The sequence below is a fragment of the Entelurus aequoreus genome, linkage group LG19, assembly GCF_033978785.1.
Source record: "Entelurus aequoreus isolate RoL-2023_Sb linkage group LG19, RoL_Eaeq_v1.1, whole genome shotgun sequence".
In the NCBI taxonomy this organism is placed as follows: Eukaryota; Metazoa; Chordata; class Actinopteri; order Syngnathiformes; family Syngnathidae; genus Entelurus; species Entelurus aequoreus.
Genome location: NC_084749.1, coordinates 52,117,289 through 52,141,434, shown reverse-complemented (window position 1 = coordinate 52,141,434; position 24,146 = coordinate 52,117,289). Strand labels below are relative to the sequence as shown.

General features: G+C 48.2%; 1 protein-coding gene across 1 annotated transcript in view; it reads left to right on the top strand.

Annotated features, from left to right (window-relative positions):
• Positions 1 to 296: 296 nt before the first annotated feature.
• LOC133634981 (adhesion G protein-coupled receptor L4-like) overlaps positions 297 to 24,146 on the top strand; it is a gene marked incomplete at its 5' end in the record, with an annotated part of 44,257 nt that continues 20,407 nt past the window's right edge. Inside the window, one exon of the mRNA XM_062027641.1 lies at positions 297 to 652. Coding sequence (XP_061883625.1) covers positions 297 to 652 — 356 coding nt within the window. The remainder of the gene's footprint in view (positions 653 to 24,146) is intronic.

The window sequence follows — 24,146 nt, the reverse complement described above, 5'->3', positions numbered from 1 at the left end:
TGGGAACAGCAACTATACAAACACTTCTACCAGGTAGCGTCTGGGAGCAGCAACCATACAAACACTTCTACCAGGTAGCGTCTGGGAGCAGCAACCATACAAACACTTCTACCAGGTAGCGTCTGGGAGCAGCAACCATACAAAAACTTCTACCAGGTAGCGTCTGGGAGCAGCAACCATACAAAAACTTCTAGCAGGTAGCGTCTGGGAGCAGCAACCATACAAAAACTTCTACCAGGTAGCGTCTGGGAGCAGCAACCATACAAAAACTTCTACCAGGTAGCGTCTGGGAGCAGCAACCATACAAAAACTTCTACCAGGTAGCGTCTGGGAGCAGCAACCATACAAAAACTTCTACCAGGTAGCGTCTGGGAGCAGCAACCATAGAAAAAGTCACCCGTGTACTCAGACTTCTTCCGACCCTCTTCTGACGTTTGTTTCACTGGTGTTGTCCACAGCAAGCGTGTCAGTGGTGTTTGTACGATACGACAGCATGGCGGACATCTTGAAGCCCGCCATCGACCCGGGCGTCACCGACTACTCGCGCTACGCCAAATCGGGAGAAATCACCGTCAACTCCCAAGTGGTGGCCGCCGCCATCAAACCTGCCGACCAGCTAGACCACGTCACCTTCACGCTGAGACACGTCCAGGTAAAGATTTCTTTCACTCCAATTGCAAATCTCCTGGGGTTTCCCGTCGACAGTCATCCGGATCAGCCCCAAAATCTAATCCGTTGTTCATTATCCCTTTTAAGAGAATTATTGTCATTGCGCTTGAACGGCAAAATATAATTTTCAGCACAAACAGAGCAGGGATGCATAAAAAAAAAAAGTCAAGGTCAGACTGGGCTTCTATGGGGGCAGACTGGGGCCTAGAAAAATAACTTGATAGCTGATAAGAACATGTACACATGTTACGGAAAAGATGTTGGGGGGGGGGGGGGGGGAGCTCTGGAGCTGCAGCTCTTTTCGCGCCTCAAAGGAGTAAAGTTGGCTGGGTGAGGGTTGAGGGTTTGGACATTTGCTGAAATAAACTTTATGAGCCTCGCAGCTGAAAGAAACAGAGCGAACACTTTTGTCGATCATCCACACTCTTTGTCCCTGTGGGTGGAGGCGGTTCTACTAGCCTGATCCGGATAGGTCCCGCAATCTGATCACTTGTTTCCTTATCCAAATGAGGTCAGAATCCTAATATGGATGATTTTCACCTCCTTTGCACCGTGGGGTTCACGCAAGTTGGTCCTCCTCGTGCCCTGACCCATTTCAGAACCCCCAAAATATACAACTTTTGCATTACCTGAAACACCTGCAAAATATGGGGACTTTGTTAAGGGCCTCAAAGAGGCATCCGAATGTATTGAAGAAAAAACACAGCAATTTCCATAGGGCCCCTTGCGGCGCTCTACATTGCCCCTGCGGGACTTGTTCCACTAAAATAAAAATAGACAGGTTAAAAAATTAAAAAATATGAATAAAAAAAGACCCAAACCCTACCCCTAAAAACAGGTTGAAATAAAACATTAAAAAATTACAGACAGGACAGATCAACTAACCAAAAATCATGGATGGATTAATCAATCAATCAATCAATCAATCAATGTTTATTTATACAGCCCTAAATCACAAGTGTCTCAAAGGGCTGCACAAGCCACAACCACATCCTCGGTACAGAGCCCACATAAAAAGAAGAAGAAAAAAAAAATGACAGATAAGAAAGACAAAAAATAAATAACATCATGGTTTATGAAATAACTTGGAAAAAATAACATTATTTTAATAAAAAAATTAGACTAGCCGTCAAAGTTGTTAATTTTGCACACACACAAATTAGCGCTGTCTCGATACCAATATTTTGGTATGTATTTGAATAATTTTCAATACTTTTCGATACTTTTCTAGATAAAGGGGTCATTATTGTCTTTATTGGAACAAAACAATCTTAGAGTACATGAAACATATGTTTATTATTGCACTTTAGTCTTTGTATAAAATGTTGAACATACTAGACAACTTGTCTTTTAGTAGTAAGTAAACAAACAAAGACTCCTAATTAGTCGTATGCAGTAACGTATTGTGTCATTTATACACCTATTATTTTGTACACATTATGAGGGACAAACTGTAAAAATGTATTATTAATCTACTTGTTCATTTACTGTTAATATCTGCTTATTTTCTGTTTTAACATGTTATATCTACACTTCTGTTCAAATGTAATAATCACTTATTCTTCTCTTCTTTGATACTTGACATTAGTTTTGGATGATACCACACATTTAGGTATGGATGTGATACCAAGTAGTTACAGGATCATACATTGGTCATATTCAAAGTCCTCATGTGTCCAGGGACATATTTACTGACTTTATAAACATAATATACATTTTAAAAGAAGGAAAAAAGATTTTGTGACGATAAAAAATATCGGTGTAATAATAGCAGTATCGACTAGATACGCTCTTTTACTTGGTATCATTACAGGGGATGTCAGGTGTAGATCCACCCATGGCATTTGTTTACATTCAGAAGCGCTAGCTTTTGTTAGCAGTGAGCTATTGTATCTTCCTACGGTGTGTAGTGAAGCATGTTTGGCTATTCCTCCTCCTCCAGTGATAATGTTACATGTAAGAAACTTACTTTATTTGTCACCATGCAGGCCAGGATTAGTGATTTAGAAGTAGCTAAAACACTGTGGATGGATGTTAGCTGCATGTGTTAAAGCAGCTCTTCCTGAGGGTGTTTCAGTGTTATAACTTCACCTTTATCTTTACTTTTTACACCAAAATGCGTCCATTCTCCCTTTTCTGTCTACACACTGTGTCTGCTTGTAAGTACTCTGTGTGTGTGCGCTGCCCAACATGCTCCTCTGCTGGTAAACCCAGCAATATCACCACGTGATGACGCACCGTCATGCTTGTAAAAAAAATGGGGAACCGGTACTTTTCAAAGAATAGTACCGTTTTTGATTCATTAGTACCGCAATACTATACTACTACCGGTATACCGTACAACCCTAACACAAATACAACATGCACCACATTAAGATTTAGAATGTATAAAAGTCATAAATGAAAAAAAGGTCAGTGAGTGAAGGTGATGCGTGTGTGACGAGGAAGCTGGCATCGCACCTTTACCTACCTCTTTTCTTTGTGACACCTCATCAACTTCATCTTAAAGGCCTACTGAAAGCCACTACTAGCGACCACGCAGTCTGATAGTTTATATATCAATGATGAAATCTTAACATTATAACACATGCCAATACGGCCGGGTTTACTTATAAAGTGACATTTTAAATTTGCCGCTAAACTTCCGGTTCGAAACGCCTCTGAGGATGACGTATGCGCGTGACGTAGCCCGGCGAACACGGGTATGCCTTCCACATTGAAGCCAATACGAAAAAGCTCTGTTTTCATTTCATAATTCCACAGTATTCTGGACATCTGTGTTCGTGAATCTGTTTCAATCATGTTCATTGCATTATGAAGAAGGAAGCTGAGCAAGCAAAGAAGAAAGTTGTCGGTGCGAAATGGACGTATTTTTCGAATGTAGTCAGCCACAACAGTACACAGCCGGCGCTTCTTTGTTTACATTCCCCAAAGATGCAGTCAAGATGGAAGAACTCGGATAACAGAGACTCTAACCAGGAGGAATTTTGACTTGGATACACAGACGCCTGTAGAGAACTGGGACAACACAGACTCTTACCAGGATTACTTTGATTTGGATGACAAAGACGCAGACGTGCTACTGTGAGTATGCAGCTTTGGCTTTTTTTTGCGTATGTACGTAACTTTTTTAAAATATATAAGCTTTATGAACCTTGGGTTAGGTGAACGGTCTTTTGGGCTGAGTGATTGTGTGTGTTGATCAGGTGTTTGAATTGTATTGGCGTGTTCTATGGAGCTAGGAGCTAGCAGAGGAGCTAGGAGCTAGCATAACAAACACGCAGGTGTTATTATGCAGGATTAATTTGTGGCATATTAAATATAAGCCTGGTTGTGTTGTGGCTAATAGAGTATATATATGTCTTGTGTTTATTTACTGTTGTAGTCATTCCCAGCTGAATATCAGGTACCGTGAGTATGCAGCCTTGGCTGCTAAACATTCGATAACTTGACCGTATGTGCGCGTCACGTACGTAACTTTTTAAAAATATATAAGCTTTATGAACCTTGGGTTAGGTAAACGGTCTTTTGGGCTGAGTGATTGTGTGTGTTGATCATGTGTTTGAATTGTATTGGCGTGTTCTATGGAGCTAGGAGCTAGCAGAGGAGCTAGGAGCTAGCATAACAAACACGCAGGTGTTATTATGCAGGATTAATTTGTGTCATATTAAATATAAGCCTGGTTGTGTTGTGGCTAATAGAGTATATATATGTCTTGTGTTTATTTACTGTTGTAGTCATTCCCAGCTGAATATCAGGTCACCCCCGCCTCTCACAGCATCTTCCCTATCTGAATAGCTTCAACTCCCCACTAGTCCTTCACTTGCACTTTACTCATCCACAAATCTTTCATCCTCGCTCAAATTAATGGGGAAATTGTCGCTTTCTCGGTCCGAATCTCTCTCACTTCATGCGGCCATCATTGTAAACAATAGGGAACTTTGCGTATATGTTCAACTGACTACGTCACGCTACTTCCGGTAGGTGCAAGCCTTTTTTTTATCAGATACCAAAAGTTGCAATCTTTATCGTCGTTGTTCTATACTAAATCCTTTCAGCAAAAATATGGCAATATCGCGAAATGATCAAGTATGACACATAGAATAGATCTGCTATCCCCGTTTAAATTTAAAAAATTCATTTCAGTAGGCCTTTAAAACACACTTGTAACCTGCATTGTTATCTGCATAATTGTTTTTAAGGTCTTTTTTATCTGATTTGTTTATATATTTGACCTTTTTTTCAAATACTTTTCTGCATTTTTACTGTCTAAACTGTGCTCGTCTTTAAAGTATTTACAAATAAAGTCACTCATCAAAGTATGAATCCTAAATGTTTATTATGGAAAACCCTAACCCTCTTTGCCTCGCCCCTCTGGACTGACGAAGGATTCATCCATCACGCACCTACAACATCGTCTGGTATTATTCACATGGTTAAAATCACACATAGTCCCGCAACAAACACATAGAGCACATGGTTAAAATCACACATAGTCCCGCAACAAACACATAGAGTAGCATACACCTCCCACACACTCATCAAAGGTTACAATAAACCCGGTAACCTTAGCTTCTTTGTAGTGTCGTCTCCTTCCACCCCTCGCATACATAACAGAAAGGTATCGATAAAGGAGACAGCGGCACTTCTAGTGGGGTACATTTTGTGTTACCATGGCAACGTTATTCCGAAAAACTCACGGTTATGGGCCCATTGAATGGTAAGCATGTTTACATTAGCATGCTAACAGCAAAGTGCTAGCTTTTTTAGCTAATTTTGCAATTGTTTAACATAAAGTCATATAGCGGCGCCCTGCTCGGCTGCGGCTCCAGAGGCTCATGGTAGTAATGGAACATTTTGGCAAATATACCGCTAAATTCTGTGAATTTCATGGCTGGCTTCCAGCGTGGACACTCCGTGGTAACATACGACCACCAGACAATTCTGGATGTGGATAGATTGGGCCGTTTTGGACCAAAAGATGCATATACATTGGACCTCCTCACTAGCATCATAATTCTACGCCGGCTATATCCAGCGGCCTGTGAAGCAATGGAGCCTAGTACCAGCGGGGACCGTCGACAGAGGAGACGTAAGCAGTGTGATCGGAAGCAGTTAGCGGGGCTAACAACAAAGCTAAAGGCTAATCCTCACAGCACGCCGCTTCCTTCCATCCTGCTTTCAAATGTCCGCTCCCTGGAGAACAAATTGGACTACCTTAAGCTGGATTTATATGCAAGATGCGAGATGAGAGACTGCTGCGCCATATTTCTCACAGAAACGTGACTGAAACCATCCGTTCCGAAAGAGGCAGTTAGTATCGCGGGGCTAACTATGTTTCGGCATACAAGCCCCTGCTGATCAGGAAGCAAGCTACAGTGAAGCAGGTGAGGACCTGGCCAGAGGGAGAAAAGGAAGCATTACAAGACTGCTTCGAAACCACAGACTGGGACATGTTCAAGGCAGCCGCCACCGAAAATCACCACACATGTGTGGAGGAGTATGCAGAGTCTGTGTCCGCATACATTCAGAAGTGCATGGAGGATGTCAGTGTGATCAAGAACATCCCCACACGGGCCAACGACAAACCCTGGATGAACAGTGAGGTACGTGCAATGCTGAAGGCTCGGAACAAGGCTTTCAGGTCTGGTGACATGGTGGCATTAAAATCAGCCAGAGCTAACCTGAACCGTGCCATTAAGGTTGAAAAGCGTGCTCACAGTCAGAAAGTGCAGGACTTCTTGGAGAACCCTACAAACACTAGACGAATGTGGCAGGGCATACATGTCATCAGAGACTATAAAGCTGCCCCCCATCCCTGTGACAACTGTATCAGCTTCGTAAATTACCTTAACAACTACTTTGCGAGGTTTGAGGCACTTAACACCACTCCGGCGAGAAAATCCATCCCTCGCCCTGACGAGCAGCCGCTCAACCTGGATATAGCGGATATCCGGAAAACCCTGAGGAGAGTGAATCCCCGGAAAGCACCAGGACCTGATGACATCCCGGGCAAGGTGCTTAAGGGATGTGCAGATCAGCTGGCTGGGGTTCTCACAGACATCTTCAACATCTCGCTGACCCAGGCTGTGGTACCATCATGTTTTAAGACGGCCACAATCATTCCAGTGCCTAAAAAACCCACAATCTCCTCCCTCAATGATTACCGCCCCGTTGCACTCACCCCCATCATAATGAAGTGCTTCGAGAGGCTGGTAAAGGAATATATTGTCTCCAGACTTCCCCCCACATTCGACCCATACCAGTTTGCTTATCGCCCTAACCGCTCCACAGAGGACGCCATCTCCTCTGCACTCCACTTGAGCTTAGAACATCTGGAAGGAAAGGACACACACGTGCGGACGTTGTTTCTGGACTTCAGCTCAGCATTCAACACCATCATCCCGCAGCACTTGGTGAGCAAACTGTCCCCCCTTGGATTCAGTACCCCCCTTTGCAACTGGCTGCTTGACTTCCTCACAGACAGACCCCAATCTGTGAGAGTGGGCAACAACACTTCCAGTGCCATCTCCCTGAGCACCGGCTCCCCCCAGGGCTGCGTCCTGTTCACGTTGATGACTCATGACTGCTGCGCCAGGTCCACTACTAACCACATTGTGAAGTACACGACAGTAGTGGGCCTCATCCGTGACAACAACGACATGGAATACAGGGAAGAGGTGAAACATCTGGTTGACTGGTGCAGAACCAACAACCTGGACCTGAATGTCGACAAGACCAAGGAGATCATTGTTGACTTCAGGAAGCACCAGTCCAGCCACGCTCCACTCTACATCAACGGCACAGCGGTGGAGATAGTAAGCAGCACCAAGTTCCAGGGAGTGCAGATACTGTAACTGACAATATAACCTGGTCCCTACTAGGGATGTGCGTATCGATCCTGTGGTATCGATATATCGATACTCACACGCTACTCATTTGGCATCACTTTTCTGAAAAAAGTATCGATATAAACCAAAAAACGGCGTGTGGGGGGTGCAAGCATCACTTTCAGATGTTTTTGATGACTTACTTAACTTACTATGTGCTGGGACAGCCCTGTACCTGGCAGAGTATAGAGCTGGGACACACCTGTACCTGGCAGAGTATAGAGCTGGGACACCCCTGTACCTGGCAGAGTATAGAGCTGGGACAGCCCTGTACCTGGCAGAGTATAGAGCTGGGACACCCCTGTACCTGGCAGAGTATAGAGCTGGGACACCCCTGTACCTGGCAGAGTATAGAGCTGGGACAGCCCTGTACCTGGCAGAGTATAGAGCTGGGACACCCCTGTACCTGGCAGAGTATAGAGCTGGGACAGCCCTGTACCTGGCAGAGTATAGAGCTGGGACAGCCCTGTAGCTGGCAGAGTATAGAGCTGGCCCAGTCACGTGACAGGAGACAGCCAATGAGCGTGGTCAACGTGCAACACACACACAGCCAGCCGACAGCGATGCAGCCAGGCATATCCAGTGTTGTCCAATTGTTGACTTAAAACAGGCATTGTTGTTTTTTTTTTTAGTAATGTTTACTGAATATTTCTGTGTGGAGTTTGCATGTTCTCCCCGTGACTGCGTGGGTTCCCTCCGGGTACTCCCGCTTCCTCCCACCTCCAAAGACATGCACCTGGGGATAGGTAGATTGGCAACACTAAATGGTCCCTAGTGTGTGAATGTTGTCTGTCTATCTGTGTTGGCCCTGCGATGAGGTGGCGACTTGTCCAGGGTGTACCCCGCCTTCCGCCCGATTGTAGCTGAGATAGGCTCCAGTGCCCCCCGCGACCCGAAGGGAATAAGCGGTAGAAAATGGATGGATGTTTAAATGATTATCCTAAATTCAAATAATTTCCCCACAGGGGAATTCACTGTTAGTTGAAAATTGCTTGAGTATTTAAAACAAGATAAGAAAGAGATACAATTTGGAGATTCTTCATCTTTGCATTACAGTTTTATTTTTTTCCAAGAAAATCTTGAATATATGATTGAATGTGATTTTGGTTTTAATCTGTGACATGATTTCTTACATTTCGAAAACATTAGCCTATTTCATATTTCATTAATTGCTAATTATATCACAAACTTTAAAAAATAACTGCAGCTTCTTGCAATTCGGATTTGACTGTTAATTGGAAAGCCCTAATATTTAATTATTATTATTATATATAATATATAGTTATTATTATATATAATATTTAATTTATTTTTCATATTTATGTTATTTATTTTAAATTTACTTTTATTATATATTGACCATAATAAATGTGGTATAAATGGTCTGTATTTGTCTTGTGATTTGTCTTAAATAATAACAATAGTAATAATATTTTTGACTGACAAAAAATTGCCAATAAGAAATTATTGGTATCGGTATTGGTATCGATGAAAATGCAAGAAAAAGTATCGGTATCGTATCGAATCCTAAAAGTGTGGTATCGCCCATCCCTAGTCCCTACACACCGGAGCTCTTGTATAAAGAGCTCAGCAGCGCATGCAATTTTTGCGTTGGATGAAAAGAGCACAGCTCCCTCCCCCCATTCTCAGCACATTCTACAGAGGCACTACAGAGACCACCCCCCATTCTCAGCACATTCTACAGAGGCACTATAGAGACCTCCCCCCATTATCAGCACATTCTACAGAGGCACTATAGAGACCTTCCCCCATTCTCAGCACATTCTACAGAGGCACTATAGAGACCACCCCCCATTCTCAGCACATTCTACAGAGGCACTATAGAGACCATCCCCCATTCTCAGCACATTCTACAGAGGCACTATAGAGACCACCCCCCATTCTCAGCACATTCTACAGAGGCACTATAGAGACCACCCCCCATTCTCAGCACATTCTACAGAGGCACTATAGAGACCACCCCCCATTTTCAGCACATTCTACAGAGGCACTATAGAGACCACCCCCCATTCTCAGCACATTCTACAGAGGCACTATAGAGACCACCCCCCATTCTCAGCACATTCTACAGAGGCACTATAGAGACCACCCCCCATTCTCAGCACATTCTACAGAGGCACTACAGAAACCACCCCCCATTCTCAGCACATTCTACAGAGGCACTATAGAGACCTTCCCCCATTCTCAGCACATTCTACAGAGGCACTACAGAGACCACCCCCCATTCTCAGCACATTCTACAGAGGCACTACAGAGACCACCCCCCATTCTCAGCACATTCTACAGAGGCACTATAGAGACCACCCCCCATTCTCAGCACATTCTACAGAGGCACTATAGAGACCACCCCCCATTCTCAGCACATTCTACAGAGGCACTACAGAGACCACCCCCCATTCTCAGCACATTCTACAGAGGCACTATAGAGACCACCCCCCATTCTCAGCACATTCTACAGAGGCACTATAGAGACCACCCCCCATTCTCAGCACATTCTACAGAGGCACTATAGAGACCACCCCCCATTCTCAGCACATTCTACAGAGGCACTATAGAGACCACCCCCCATTCTCAGCACATTCTACAGAGGCACTACAGAGACCACCCCCCATTCTCAGCACATTCTACAGAGGCACTATAGAGACCACCCCCCATTCTCAGCACATTCTACAGAGGCACTATAGAGACCACCCCCCATTCTCAGCACATTCTACAGAGGCACTATAGAGACCACCCCCCATTCTCAGCACATTCTACAGAGGCACTATAGAGACCACCCCCCATTCTCAGCACATTCTACAGAGGCACTATAGAGACCACCCCCCATTCTCAGCACATTCTACAGAGGCACTACAGAGACCACCCCCCATTCTCAGCACATTCTACAGAGGCACTATAGAGACCACCCCCCATTCTCAGCACATTCTACAGAGGCACTATAGAGACCACCCCCCATTCTCAGCACATTCTACAGAGGCACTACAGAGACCACCCCCCATTCTCAGCACATTCTACAGAGGCACTATAGAGACCACCCCCCATTCTCAGCACATTCTACAGAGGCACTATAGAGACCACCCCCCATTCTCAGCACATTCTACAGAGGCACTATAGAGACCTCCCCCCAATCTCAGCACATTCTACAGAGGCACTATAGAGACCTCCCCCCATTCTCAGCACATTCTACAGAGGCACTACAGAGACCACCCCCCATTCTCAGCACATTCTACAGAGGCACTATAGAGACCACCCCCCATTCTCAGCACATTCTACAGAGGCACTATAAAGACCACCCCCCATTCTCAGCACATTCTACAGAGGCACTATAGAGACCACCCCCCATTCTCAGCACATTCTACAGAGGCACTATAGAGACCACCCCCCATTCTCAGCACATTCTACAGAGGCACTATAGAGACCACCCCCCATTCTCAGCACATTCTACAGAGGCACTATAGAGACCTCCCCCCCATTCTCAGCACATTCTACAGAGGCACTATAGAGACCACCCCCCATTCTCAGCACATTCTACAGAGGCACTATAGAGACCACCCCCCATTCTCAGCACATTCTACAGAGGCACTATAGAGACCTTCCCCCATTCTCAGCACATTCTACAGAGGCACTATAGAGACCACCCCCCATTCTCAGCACATTCTACAGAGGCACTATAGAGACCATCCCCCATTCTCAGCACATTCTACAGAGGCACTATAGAGACCACCCCCCATTCTCAGCACATTCTACAGAGGCACTATAGAGACCACCCCCCATTCTCAGCACATTCTACAGAGGCACTATAGAGACCACCCCCCATTCTCAGCACATTCTACAGAGGCACTATAGAGACCACCCCCCATTCTCAGCACATTCTACAGAGGCACTATAGAGACCACCCCCCATTCTCAGCACATTCTACAGAGGCACTATAGAGACCACCCCCCATTCTCAGCACATTCTACAGAGGCACTACAGAGACCTCCCCCCATTCTCAGCACATTCTACAGAGGCACTACAGAGACCACCCCCCATTCTCAATACATTCTACAGAGGCACTACAGAGACCACCCCCCATTCTCAGCACATTCTACAGAGGCACTACAGAGACCACCCCCCATTCTCAGCACATTCTACAGAGGCACTATAGAGACCACCCCCCATTCTCAGCACATTCTACAGAGGCACTATAGAGACCACCCCCCCATTCTCAGCACATTCTACAGAGGCACTACAGAGACCACCCCCCATTCTCAGCACATTCTACAGAGGCACTATAGAGACCACCCCCCATTCTCAGCACATTCTACAGAGGCACTATAGAGACCACCCCCCATTCTCAGCACATTCTACAGAGGCACTATAGAGACCACCCCCCATTCTCAGCACATTCTACAGAGGCACTATAGAGACCACCCCCCATTCTCAGCACATTCTACAGAGGCACTATAGAGACCACCCCCCATTCTCAGCACATTCTACAGAGGCACTATAGAGACCACCCCCCATTCTCAGCACATTCTACAGAGGCACTATAGAGACCACCCCCCATTCTCAGCACATTCTACAGAGGCACTATAGAGACCTTCCCCCATTCTCAGCACATTCTACAGAGGCACTATAGAGACCACCCCCCATTCTCAGCACATTCTACAGAGGCACTATAGAGACCACCCCCCATTCTCAGCACATTCTACAGAGGCACTATAGAGACCACCCCCCATTCTCAGCACATTCTACAGAGGCACTATAGAGACCTCCCCCCATTATCAGCACATTCTACAGAGGCACTATAGAGACCACCCCCCATTCTCAGCACATTCTACAGAGGCACTACAGAGACCACCCCCCATTCTCAGCACATTCTACAGAGGCACTATAGAGACCTCCCCCCATTCTCAGCACATTCTACAGAGGCACTACAGAGACCACCCCCCATTCTCAGCACATTATACAGAGGCACTATAGAGACCACCCCCCATTCTCAGCACATTCTACAGAGGCACTATAAAGACCACCCCCCATTCTCAGCACATTCTACAGAGGCACTATAGAGACCACCCCCCATTCTCAGCACATTCTACAGAGGCACTATAGAGACCTCCCCCCCCATTCTCAGCACATTCTACAGAGGCACTATAGAGACCACCCCCCATTCTCAGCACATTGTACAGAGGCACTATAGAGACCTTCCCCCATTCTCAGCACATTCTACAGAGGCACTATAGAGACCACCCCCCATTCTCAGCACATTCTACAGAGGCACTATAGAGACCACCCCCCATTCTCAGCACATTCTACAGAGGCACTATAGAGACCACCCCCCATTCTCAGCACATTCTACAGAGGCACTATAGAGACCACCCCCCATTCTCAGCACATTCTACAGAGGCACTATAGAGACCACCCCCCATTCTCAGCACATTCTACAGAGGCACTATAGAGACCACCCCCCATTCTCAGCACATTCTACAGAGGCACTATAGAGACCACCCCCCATTCTCAGCACATTGTACAGAGGCACTATAGAGACCTTCCCCCATTCTCAGCACATTCTACAGAGGCACTATAGAGACCACCCCCCATTCTCAGCACATTCTACAGAGGCACTATAGAGACCACCCCCCATTCTCAGCACATTCTACAGAGGCACTATAGAGACCACCCCCCATTCTCAGCACATTCTACAGAGGCACTATAGAGACCACCCCCCATTCTCAGCACATTCTACAGGGGCACTATAGAGACCACCCCCCATTCTCAGCACATTCTACAGAGGCACTATAGAGACCACCCCCCATTCTCAGCACATTCTACAGAGGCACTACAGAGACCACCCCCCATTCTCAGCACATTCTACAGAGGCACTATAGAGACCACCCCCCATTCTCAGCACATTCTACAGAGGCACTACAGAGACCACCCCCCATTCTCAGCACATTCTACAGAGGCACTACAGAGACCACCCCCCATTCTCAGCACATTCTACAGAGGCACTATAGAGACCACCCCCCATTCTCAGCACATTCTACAGAGGCACTATAGAGACCACCCCCCATTCTCATTCTACAGAGGCACTACAGAGACCACCCCCCATTCTCAGCACATTCTACAGAGGCACTATAGAGACCACCCCCCATTCTCAGCACATTCTACAGAGGCACTATAGAGACCACCCCCCATTCTCAGCACATTCTACAGAGGCACTATAGAGACCACCCCCCATTCTCAGCACATTCTACAGAGGCACTATAGAGACCACCCCCCATTCTCAGCACATTCTACAGAGGCACTATAGAGACCACCCCCCATTCTCAGCACATTCTACAGAGGCACTATAGCGACCACCCCCCATTCTCAGCACATTCTACAGAGGCACTATAGAGACCACCCCCCATTCTCAGCACATTCTACAGAGGCACTACAGAGACCACCCCCCATTCTCAGCACATTCTACAGAGGCACTATAGAGACCACCCCCCATTCTCAGCACATTCTACAGAGGCACTATAGAGACCACCCCCCATTCTCGGCACATTCTACAGAGGCACTATAGAGACCACGCCCCATTCTCAGCACATTCTACAGAGGCACTATAGAGACCTCCCCCCATTCTCAGCACATTCTACAGAGGCACTACAGAGACCACCCCCCATTCTCAGCACATTATACAGAGGCACTATAGAGACCACCCCCCATTCTCAGCACATTCTACAGAGGCACTATAGAGACCTCCCCCCATTATCAGCATATTCTACAGAGGCACTATAGAGACCACCCCCCATTCTCAGCACATTCTACAGAGGCACTATAGAGACCTCCCCCCATTATCAGCACATTCTACAGAGGCACTATAGAGACCACCCCCCATTCTCAGCACATTCTACAGAGGCACTACAGAGACCACCCCCCATTCTCAGCACATTCTACAGAGGCACTATAGAGACCTCCCCCCATTCTCAGCACATTCTACAGAGGCACTACAGAGACCACCCCCATTCTCAGCACATTATACAGAGGCACTATAGAGACCACCCCCCATTCTCAGCACATTCTACAGAGGCACTATAAAGACCACCCCCCATTCTCAGCACATTCTACAGAGGCACTATAGAGACCACCCCCCATTCTCAGCACATTCTACAGAGGCACTATAGAGACCTCCCCCCCATTCTCAGCACATTCTACAGAGGCACTATAGAGACCACCCCCCATTCTCAGCACATTGTACAGAGGCACTATAGAGACCTTCCCCCATTCTCAGCACATTCTACAGAGGCACTATAGAGACCACCCCCCATTCTCAGCACATTCTACAGAGGCACTATAGAGACCACCCCCCATTCTCAGCACATTCTACAGAGGCACTATAGAGACCACCCCCCATTCTCAGCACATTCTACAGAGGCACTATAGAGACCACCCCCCATTCTCAGCACATTCTACAGAGGCACTATAGAGACCACCCCCCATTCTCAGCACATTCTACAGAGGCACTATAGAGACCACCCCCCATTCTCAGCACATTCTACAGAGGCACTATAGAGACCACCCCCCATTCTCAGCACATTGTACAGAGGCACTATAGAGACCTTCCCCCATTCTCAGCACATTCTACAGAGGCACTATAGAGACCACCCCCCATTCTCAGCACATTCTACAGAGGCACTATAGAGACCACCCCCCATTCTCAGCACATTCTACAGAGGCACTATAGAGACCACCCCCCATTCTCAGCACATTCTACAGAGGCACTATAGAGACCACCCCCCATTCTCAGCACATTCTACAGGGGCACTATAGAGACCACCCCCCATTCTCAGCACATTCTACAGAGGCACTATAGAGACCACCCCCCATTCTCAGCACATTCTACAGAGGCACTACAGAGACCACCCCCCATTCTCAGCACATTCTACAGAGGCACTATAGAGACCACCCCCCATTCTCAGCACATTCTACAGAGGCACTACAGAGACCACCCCCCATTCTCAGCACATTCTACAGAGGCACTACAGAGACCACCCCCCATTCTCAGCACATTCTACAGAGGCACTATAGAGACCACCCCCCATTCTCAGCACATTCTACAGAGGCACTATAGAGACCACCCCCCATTCTCATTCTACAGAGGCACTACAGAGACCACCCCCCATTCTCAGCACATTCTACAGAGGCACTATAGAGACCACCCCCCATTCTCAGCACATTCTACAGAGGCACTATAGAGACCACCCCCCATTCTCAGCACATTCTACAGAGGCACTATAGAGACCACCCCCCATTCTCAGCACATTCTACAGAGGCACTATAGAGACCACCCCCCATTCTCAGCACATTCTACAGAGGCACTATAGAGACCACCCCCCATTCTCAGCACATTCTACAGAGGCACTATAGCGACCACCCCCCATTCTCAGCACATTCTACAGAGGCACTATAGAGACCACCCCCCATTCTCAGCACATTCTACAGAGGCACTACAGAGACCACCCCCCATTCTCAGCACATTCTACAGAGGCACTATAGAGACCACCCCCCATTCTCAGCACATTCTACAGAGGCACTATAGAGACCACCCCCCATTCTCGGCACATTCTACAGAGGCACTATAGAGACCACGCCCCATTCTCAGCACATTCTACAGAGGCACTATAGAGACCTCCCCCCATTCTCAGCACATTCTACAGAGGCACTATAGAGACCTCCCCCCATTCTCAGCACATTCTACAGAGGCACTACAGAGACCACCCCCCATTCTCAGCACATTCTACAGAGGCACTATAGAGACCACCCCCCATTCTCAGCACATTCTACAGAGGCACTATAGAGACCACCCCCCATTCTCAGCACATTCTACAGAGGCACTATAGAGACCACCCCCCATTCTCAGCACATTCTACAGAGGCACTATAGAGACCACCCCCCATTCTCAGCACATTCTACAGAGGCACTATAGAGACCACCCCCCATTCTCAGCACATTCTACAGAGGCACTACAGAGACCACCCCCCATTCTCAGCACATTCTACAGAGGCACTACAGAGACCACCCCCCATTCTCAGCACATTCTACAGAGGCACTATAGAGACCACCCCCCATTCTCAGCACATTCTACAGAGGCACTATAGAGACCACCCCCCATTCTCAGCACATTCTACAGAGGCACTACAGAGACCAACCCCCATTCTCAGCACATTCTACAGAGGCACTATAGAGACCACCCCCCATTCTCAGCACATTCTACAGAGGCACTATAGAGACCACCCCCCATTCTCAGCACATTCTACAGAGGCACTATAGAGACCACCCCCCATTCTCAGCACATTCTACAGAGGCACTATAGAGACCACCCCCCATTCTCAGCACATTCTACAGAGGCACTATAGAGACCACCCCCCATTCTCAGCACATTCTACAGAGGCACTACAGAGACCACCCCCCATTCTCAGCACATTCTACAGAGGCACTATAGAGACCACCCCCCATTCTCAGCACATTCTACAGAGGCACTATAGAGACCACCCCCCATTCTCAGCACATTCTACAGAGGCACTATAGAGACCTCCCCCCAATCTCAGCACATTCTACAGAGGCACTATAGAGACCTCCCCCCATTCTCAGCACATTCTACAGAGGCACTACAGAGACCACCCCCCATTCTCAGCACATTCTACAGAGGCACTATAGAGACCACCCCCCATTCTCAGCACATTCTACAGAGGCACTATAAAGACCACCCCCCATTCTCAGCACATTCTACAGAGGCACTATAGAGACCACCCCCCATTCTCAGCACATTCTACAGAGGCACTATAGAGACCACCCCCCATTCTCAGCACATTCTACAGAGGCACTATAGAGACCACCCCCCATTCTCAGCACATTCTACAGAGGCACTATAGAGACCTCCCCCCCATTCTCAGCACATTCTACAGAGGCACTATAGAGACCACCCCCCATTCTCAGCACATTCTACAGAGGCACTATAGAGACCACCCCCCATTCTCAGCACATTCTACAGAGGCACTATAGAGACCTTCCCCCATTCTCAGCACATTCTACAGAGGCACTATAGAGACCACCCCCCATTCTCAGCACATTCTACAGAGGCACTACAGAGACCACCCCCCATTCTCAGCACATTCTACAGAGGCACTATAGAGACCACCCCCCATTCTCAGCACATTCTACAGAGGCACTATAGAGACCACCCCCCATTCTCAGCACATTCTACAGAGGCACTATAGAGACCTCCCCCCAATCTCAGCACATTCTACAGAGGCACTATAGAGACCTCCCCCCATTCTCAGCACATTCTACAGAGGCACTACAGAGACCACCCCCCATTCTCAGCACATTCTACAGAGGCACTATAGAGACCACCCCCCATTCTCAGCACATTCTACAGAGGCACTATAAAGACCACCCCCCATTCTCAGCACATTCTACAGAGGCACTATAGAGACCACCCCCCATTCTCAGCACATTCTACAGAGGCACTATAGAGACCACCCCCCATTCTCAGCACATTCTACAGAGGCACTATAGAGACCACCCCCCATTCTCAGCACATTCTACAGAGGCACTATAGAGACCTCCCCCCCATTCTCAGCACATTCTACAGAGGCACTATAGAGACCACCCCCCATTCTCAGCACATTCTACAGAGGCACTATAGAGACCACCCCCCATTCTCAGCACATTCTACAGAGGCACTATAGAGACCTTCCCCCATTCTCAGCACATTCTACAGAGGCACTATAGAGACCACCCCCCATTCTCAGCACATTCTACAGAGGCACTATAGAGACCATCCCCCATTCTCAGCACATTCTACAGAGGCACTATAGAGACCACCCCCCATTCTCAGCACATTCTACAGAGGCACTATAGAGACCACCCCCCATTCTCAGCACATTCTACAGAGGCACTATAGAGACCACCCCCCATTCTCAGCACATTCTACAGAGGCACTATAGAGACCACCCCCCATTCTCAGCACATTCTACAGAGGCACTATAGAGACCACCCCCCATTCTCAGCACATTCTACAGAGGCACTATAGAGACCACCCCCCATTCTCAGCACATTCTACAGAGGCACTACAGAGACCTCCCCCCATTCTCAGCACATTCTACAGAGGCACTACAGAGACCACCCCCCATTCTCAATACATTCTACAGAGGCACTACAGAGACCACCCCCCATTCTCAGCACATTCTACAGAGGCACTACAGAGACCACCCCCCATTCTCAGCACATTCTACAGAGGCACTATAGAGACCACCCCCCATTCTCAGCACATTCTACAGAGGCACTATAGAGACCACCCCCCATTCTCAGCACATTCTACAGAGGCACTACAGAGACCACCCCCCATTCTCAGCACATTCTACAGAGGCACTATAGAGACCACCCCCCATTCTCAGCACATTCTACAGAGGCACTATAGAGACCACCCCCCATTCTCAGCACATTCTACAGAGGCACTATAGAGACCACCCCCCATTCTCAACACATTCTACAGAGGCACTATAGAGACCACCCCCCATTCTCAGCACATTCTACAGAGGCACTATAGAGACCACCCCCCATTCTCAGCACATTCTACAGAGGCACTATAGAGACCACCCCCCATTCTCAGCACATTCTACAGAGGCACTATAGAGACCACCCCCCATTCTCAGCACATTCTACAGAGGCACTATAGAGACCACCCCCCATTCTCAGCACATTCTACAGAGGCACTATAGAGACCACCCCCCATTCTCAGCACATTCTACAGAGGCACTATAGAGACCACCCCCCATTCTCAGCACATTCTACAGAGGCACTATAGAGACCTCCCCCCATTCTCAGCACATTCTACAGAGGCACTATAGAGACCACCCCCCATTCTCAGCACATTCTACAGTGGCACTATAGAGACCACCCCCCATTCTCAGCACATTCTACAGAGGCACTATAGAGACCTCCCCCCATTCTCAGCACATTCTACAGAGGCACTATAGAGACCACCCCCCATTCTCAGCACATTCTACAGAGGCACTATAGAGACCACCCCCCATTCTCAGCACATTCTACAGAGGCACTATAGAGACCTCCCCCCATTATCAGCACATTCTACAGAGGCACTATAGAGACCACCCCCCATTCTCAGCACATTCTACAGAGGCACTATAGAGACCTCCCCCCATTCTCAGCACATTCTACAGAGGCACTATAGAGACCACCCCCCATTCTCAGCACATTCTACAGAGGCACTATAGAGACCACCCCCCATTCTCAGCACATTCTACAGAGGCACTATAGAGACCTCCCCCCATTATCAGCATATTCTACAGAGGCACTATAGAGACCACCCCCCATTCTCAGCACATTCTACAGAGGCACTATAGAGACCTCCCCCCATTATCAGCACATTCTACAGAGGCACTATAGAGACCACCCCCCATTCTCAGCACATTCTACAGAGGCACTACAGAGACCACCCCCCATTCTCAGCACATTCTACAGAGGCACTATAGAGACCTCCCCCCATTCTCAGCACATTCTACAGAGGCACTACAGAGACCACCCCCCATTCTCAGCACATTATACAGAGGCACTATAGAGACCACCCCCCATTCTCAGCACATTCTACAGAGGCACTATAAAGACCACCCCCCATTCTCAGCACATTCTACAGAGGCACTATAGAGACCACCCCCCATTCTCAGCACATTCTACAGAGGCACTATAGAGACCTCCCCCCCCATTCTCAGCACATTCTACAGAGGCACTATAGAGACCACCCCCCATTCTCAGCACATTGTACAGAGGCACTATAGAGACCTTCCCCCATTCTCAGCACATTCTACAGAGGCACTATAGAGACCACCCCCCATTCTCAGCACATTCTACAGAGGCACTATAGAGACCACCCCCCATTCTCAGCACATTCTACAGAGGCACTATAGAGACCACCCCCCATTCTCAGCACATTCTACAGAGGCACTATAGAGACCACCCCCCATTCTCAGCACATTCTACAGAGGCACTATAGAGACCACCCCCCATTCTCAGCACATTCTACAGAGGCACTATAGAGACCACCCCCCATTCTCAGCACATTCTACAGAGGCACTATAGAGACCACCCCCCATTCTCAGCACATTGTACAGAGGCACTATAGAGACCTTCCCCCATTCTCAGCACATTCTACAGAGGCACTATAGAGACCACCCCCCATTCTCAGCACATTCTACAGAGGCACTATAGAGACCACCCCCCATTCTCAGCACATTCTACAGAGGCACTATAGAGACCACCCCCCATTCTCAGCACATTCTACAGAGGCACTATAGAGACCACCCCCCATTCTCAGCACATTCTACAGGGGCACTATAGAGACCACCCCCCATTCTCAGCACATTCTACAGAGGCACTATAGAGACCACCCCCCATTCTCAGCACATTCTACAGAGGCACTACAGAGACCACCCCCCATTCTCAGCACATTCTACAGAGGCACTATAGAGACCACCCCCCATTCTCAGCACATTCTACAGAGGCACTACAGAGACCACCCCCCATTCTCAGCACATTCTACAGAGGCACTACAGAGACCACCCCCCATTCTCAGCACATTCTACAGAGGCACTATAGAGACCACCCCCCATTCTCAGCACATTCTACAGAGGCACTATAGAGACCACCCCCCATTCTCATTCTACAGAGGCACTACAGAGACCACCCCCCATTCTCAGCACATTCTACAGAGGCACTATAGAGACCACCCCCCATTCTCAGCACATTCTACAGAGGCACTATAGAGACCACCCCCCATTCTCAGCACATTCTACAGAGGCACTATAGAGACCACCCCCCATTCTCAGCACATTCTACAGAGGCACTATAGAGACCACCCCCCATTCTCAGCACATTCTACAGAGGCACTATAGAGACCACCCCCCATTCTCAGCACATTCTACAGAGGCACTATAGCGACCACCCCCCATTCTCAGCACATTCTACAGAGGCACTATAGAGACCACCCCCCATTCTCAGCACATTCTACAGAGGCACTACAGAGACCACCCCCCATTCTCAGCACATTCTACAGAGGCACTATAGAGACCACCCCCCATTCTCAGCACATTCTACAGAGGCACTATAGAGACCACCCCCCATTCTCGGCACATTCTACAGAGGCACTATAGAGACCACGCCCCATTCTCAGCACATTCTACAGAGGCACTATAGAGACCTCCCCCCATTCTCAGCACATTCTACAGAGGCACTATAGAGACCTCCCCCCATTCTCAGCACATTCTACAGAGGCACTACAGAGACCACCCCCCATTCTCAGCACATTCTACAGAGGCACTATAGAGACCACCCCCCATTCTCAGCACATTCTACAGAGGCACTATAGAGACCACCCCCCATTCTCAGCACATTCTACAGAGGCACTATAGAGACCACCCCCCATTCTCAGCACATTCTACAGAGGCACTATAGAGACCACCCCCCATTCTCAGCACATTCTACAGAGGCACTATAGAGACCACCCCCCATTCTCAGCACATTCTACAGAGGCACTACAGAGACCACCCCCCATTCTCAGCACATTCTACAGAGGCACTACAGAGACCACCCCCCATTCTCAGCACATTCTACAGAGGCACTATAGAGACCACCCCCCATTCTCAGCACATTCTACAGAGGCACTATAGAGACCACCCCCCATTCTCAGCACATTCTACAGAGGCACTACAGAGACCAACCCCCATTCTCAGCACATTCTACAGAGGCACTATAGAGACCACCCCCCATTCTCAGCACATTCTACAGAGGCACTATAGAGACCACCCCCCATTCTCAGCACATTCTACAGAGGCACTATAGAGACCACCCCCCATTCTCAGCACATTCTACAGAGGCACTATAGAGACCACCCCCCATTCTCAGCACATTCTACAGAGGCACTATAGAGACCACCCCCCATTCTCAGCACATTCTACAGAGGCACTACAGAGACCACCCCCCATTCTCAGCACATTCTACAGAGGCACTATAGAGACCACCCCCCATTCTCAGCACATTCTACAGAGGCACTATAGAGACCACCCCCCATTCTCAGCACATTCTACAGAGGCACTATAGAGACCTCCCCCCAATCTCAGCACATTCTACAGAGGCACTATAGAGACCTCCCCCCATTCTCAGCACATTCTACAGAGGCACTACAGAGACCACCCCCCATTCTCAGCACATTCTACAGAGGCACTATAGAGACCACCCCCCATTCTCAGCACATTCTACAGAGGCACTATAAAGACCACCCCCCATTCTCAGCACATTCTACAGAGGCACTATAGAGACCACCCCCCATTCTCAGCACATTCTACAGAGGCACTATAGAGACCACCCCCCATTCTCAGCACATTCTACAGAGGCACTATAGAGACCACCCCCCATTCTCAGCACATTCTACAGAGGCACTATAGAGACCTCCCCCCCATTCTCAGCACATTCTACAGAGGCACTATAGAGACCACCCCCCATTCTCAGCACATTCTACAGAGGCACTATAGAGACCACCCCCCATTCTCAGCACATTCTACAGAGGCACTATAGAGACCTTCCCCCATTCTCAGCACATTCTACAGAGGCACTATAGAGACCACCCCCCATTCTCAGCACATTCTACAGAGGCACTATAGAGACCATCCCCCATTCTCAGCACATTCTACAGAGGCACTATAGAGACCACCCCCCATTCTCAGCACATTCTACAGAGGCACTATAGAGACCACCCCCCATTCTCAGCACATTCTACAGAGGCACTATAGAGACCACCCCCCATTCTCAGCACATTCTACAGAGGCACTATAGAGACCACCCCCCATTCTCAGCACATTCTACAGAGGCACTATAGAGACCACCCCCCATTCTCAGCACATTCTACAGAGGCACTATAGAGACCACCCCCCATTCTCAGCACATTCTACAGAGGCACTACAGAGACCTCCCCCCATTCTCAGCACATTCTACAGAGGCACTACAGAGACCACCCCCCATTCTCAATACATTCTACAGAGGCACTACAGAGACCACCCCCCATTCTCAGCACATTCTACAGAGGCACTACAGAGACCACCCCCCATTCTCAGCACATTCTACAGAGGCACTATAGAGACCACCCCCCATTCTCAGCACATTCTACAGAGGCACTATAGAGACCACCCCCCCATTCTCAGCACATTCTACAGAGGCACTACAGAGACCACCCCCCATTCTCAGCACATTCTACAGAGGCACTATAGAGACCACCCCCCATTCTCAGCACATTCTACAGAGGCACTATAGAGACCACCCCCCATTCTCAGCACATTCTACAGAGGCACTATAGAGACCACCCCCCATTCTCAGCACATTCTACAGAGGCACTATAGAGACCACCCCCCATTCTCAGCACATTCTACAGAGGCACTATAGAGACCACCCCCCATTCTCAGCACATTCTACAGAGGCACTATAGAGACCACCCCCCATTCTCAGCACATTCTACAGAGGCACTAT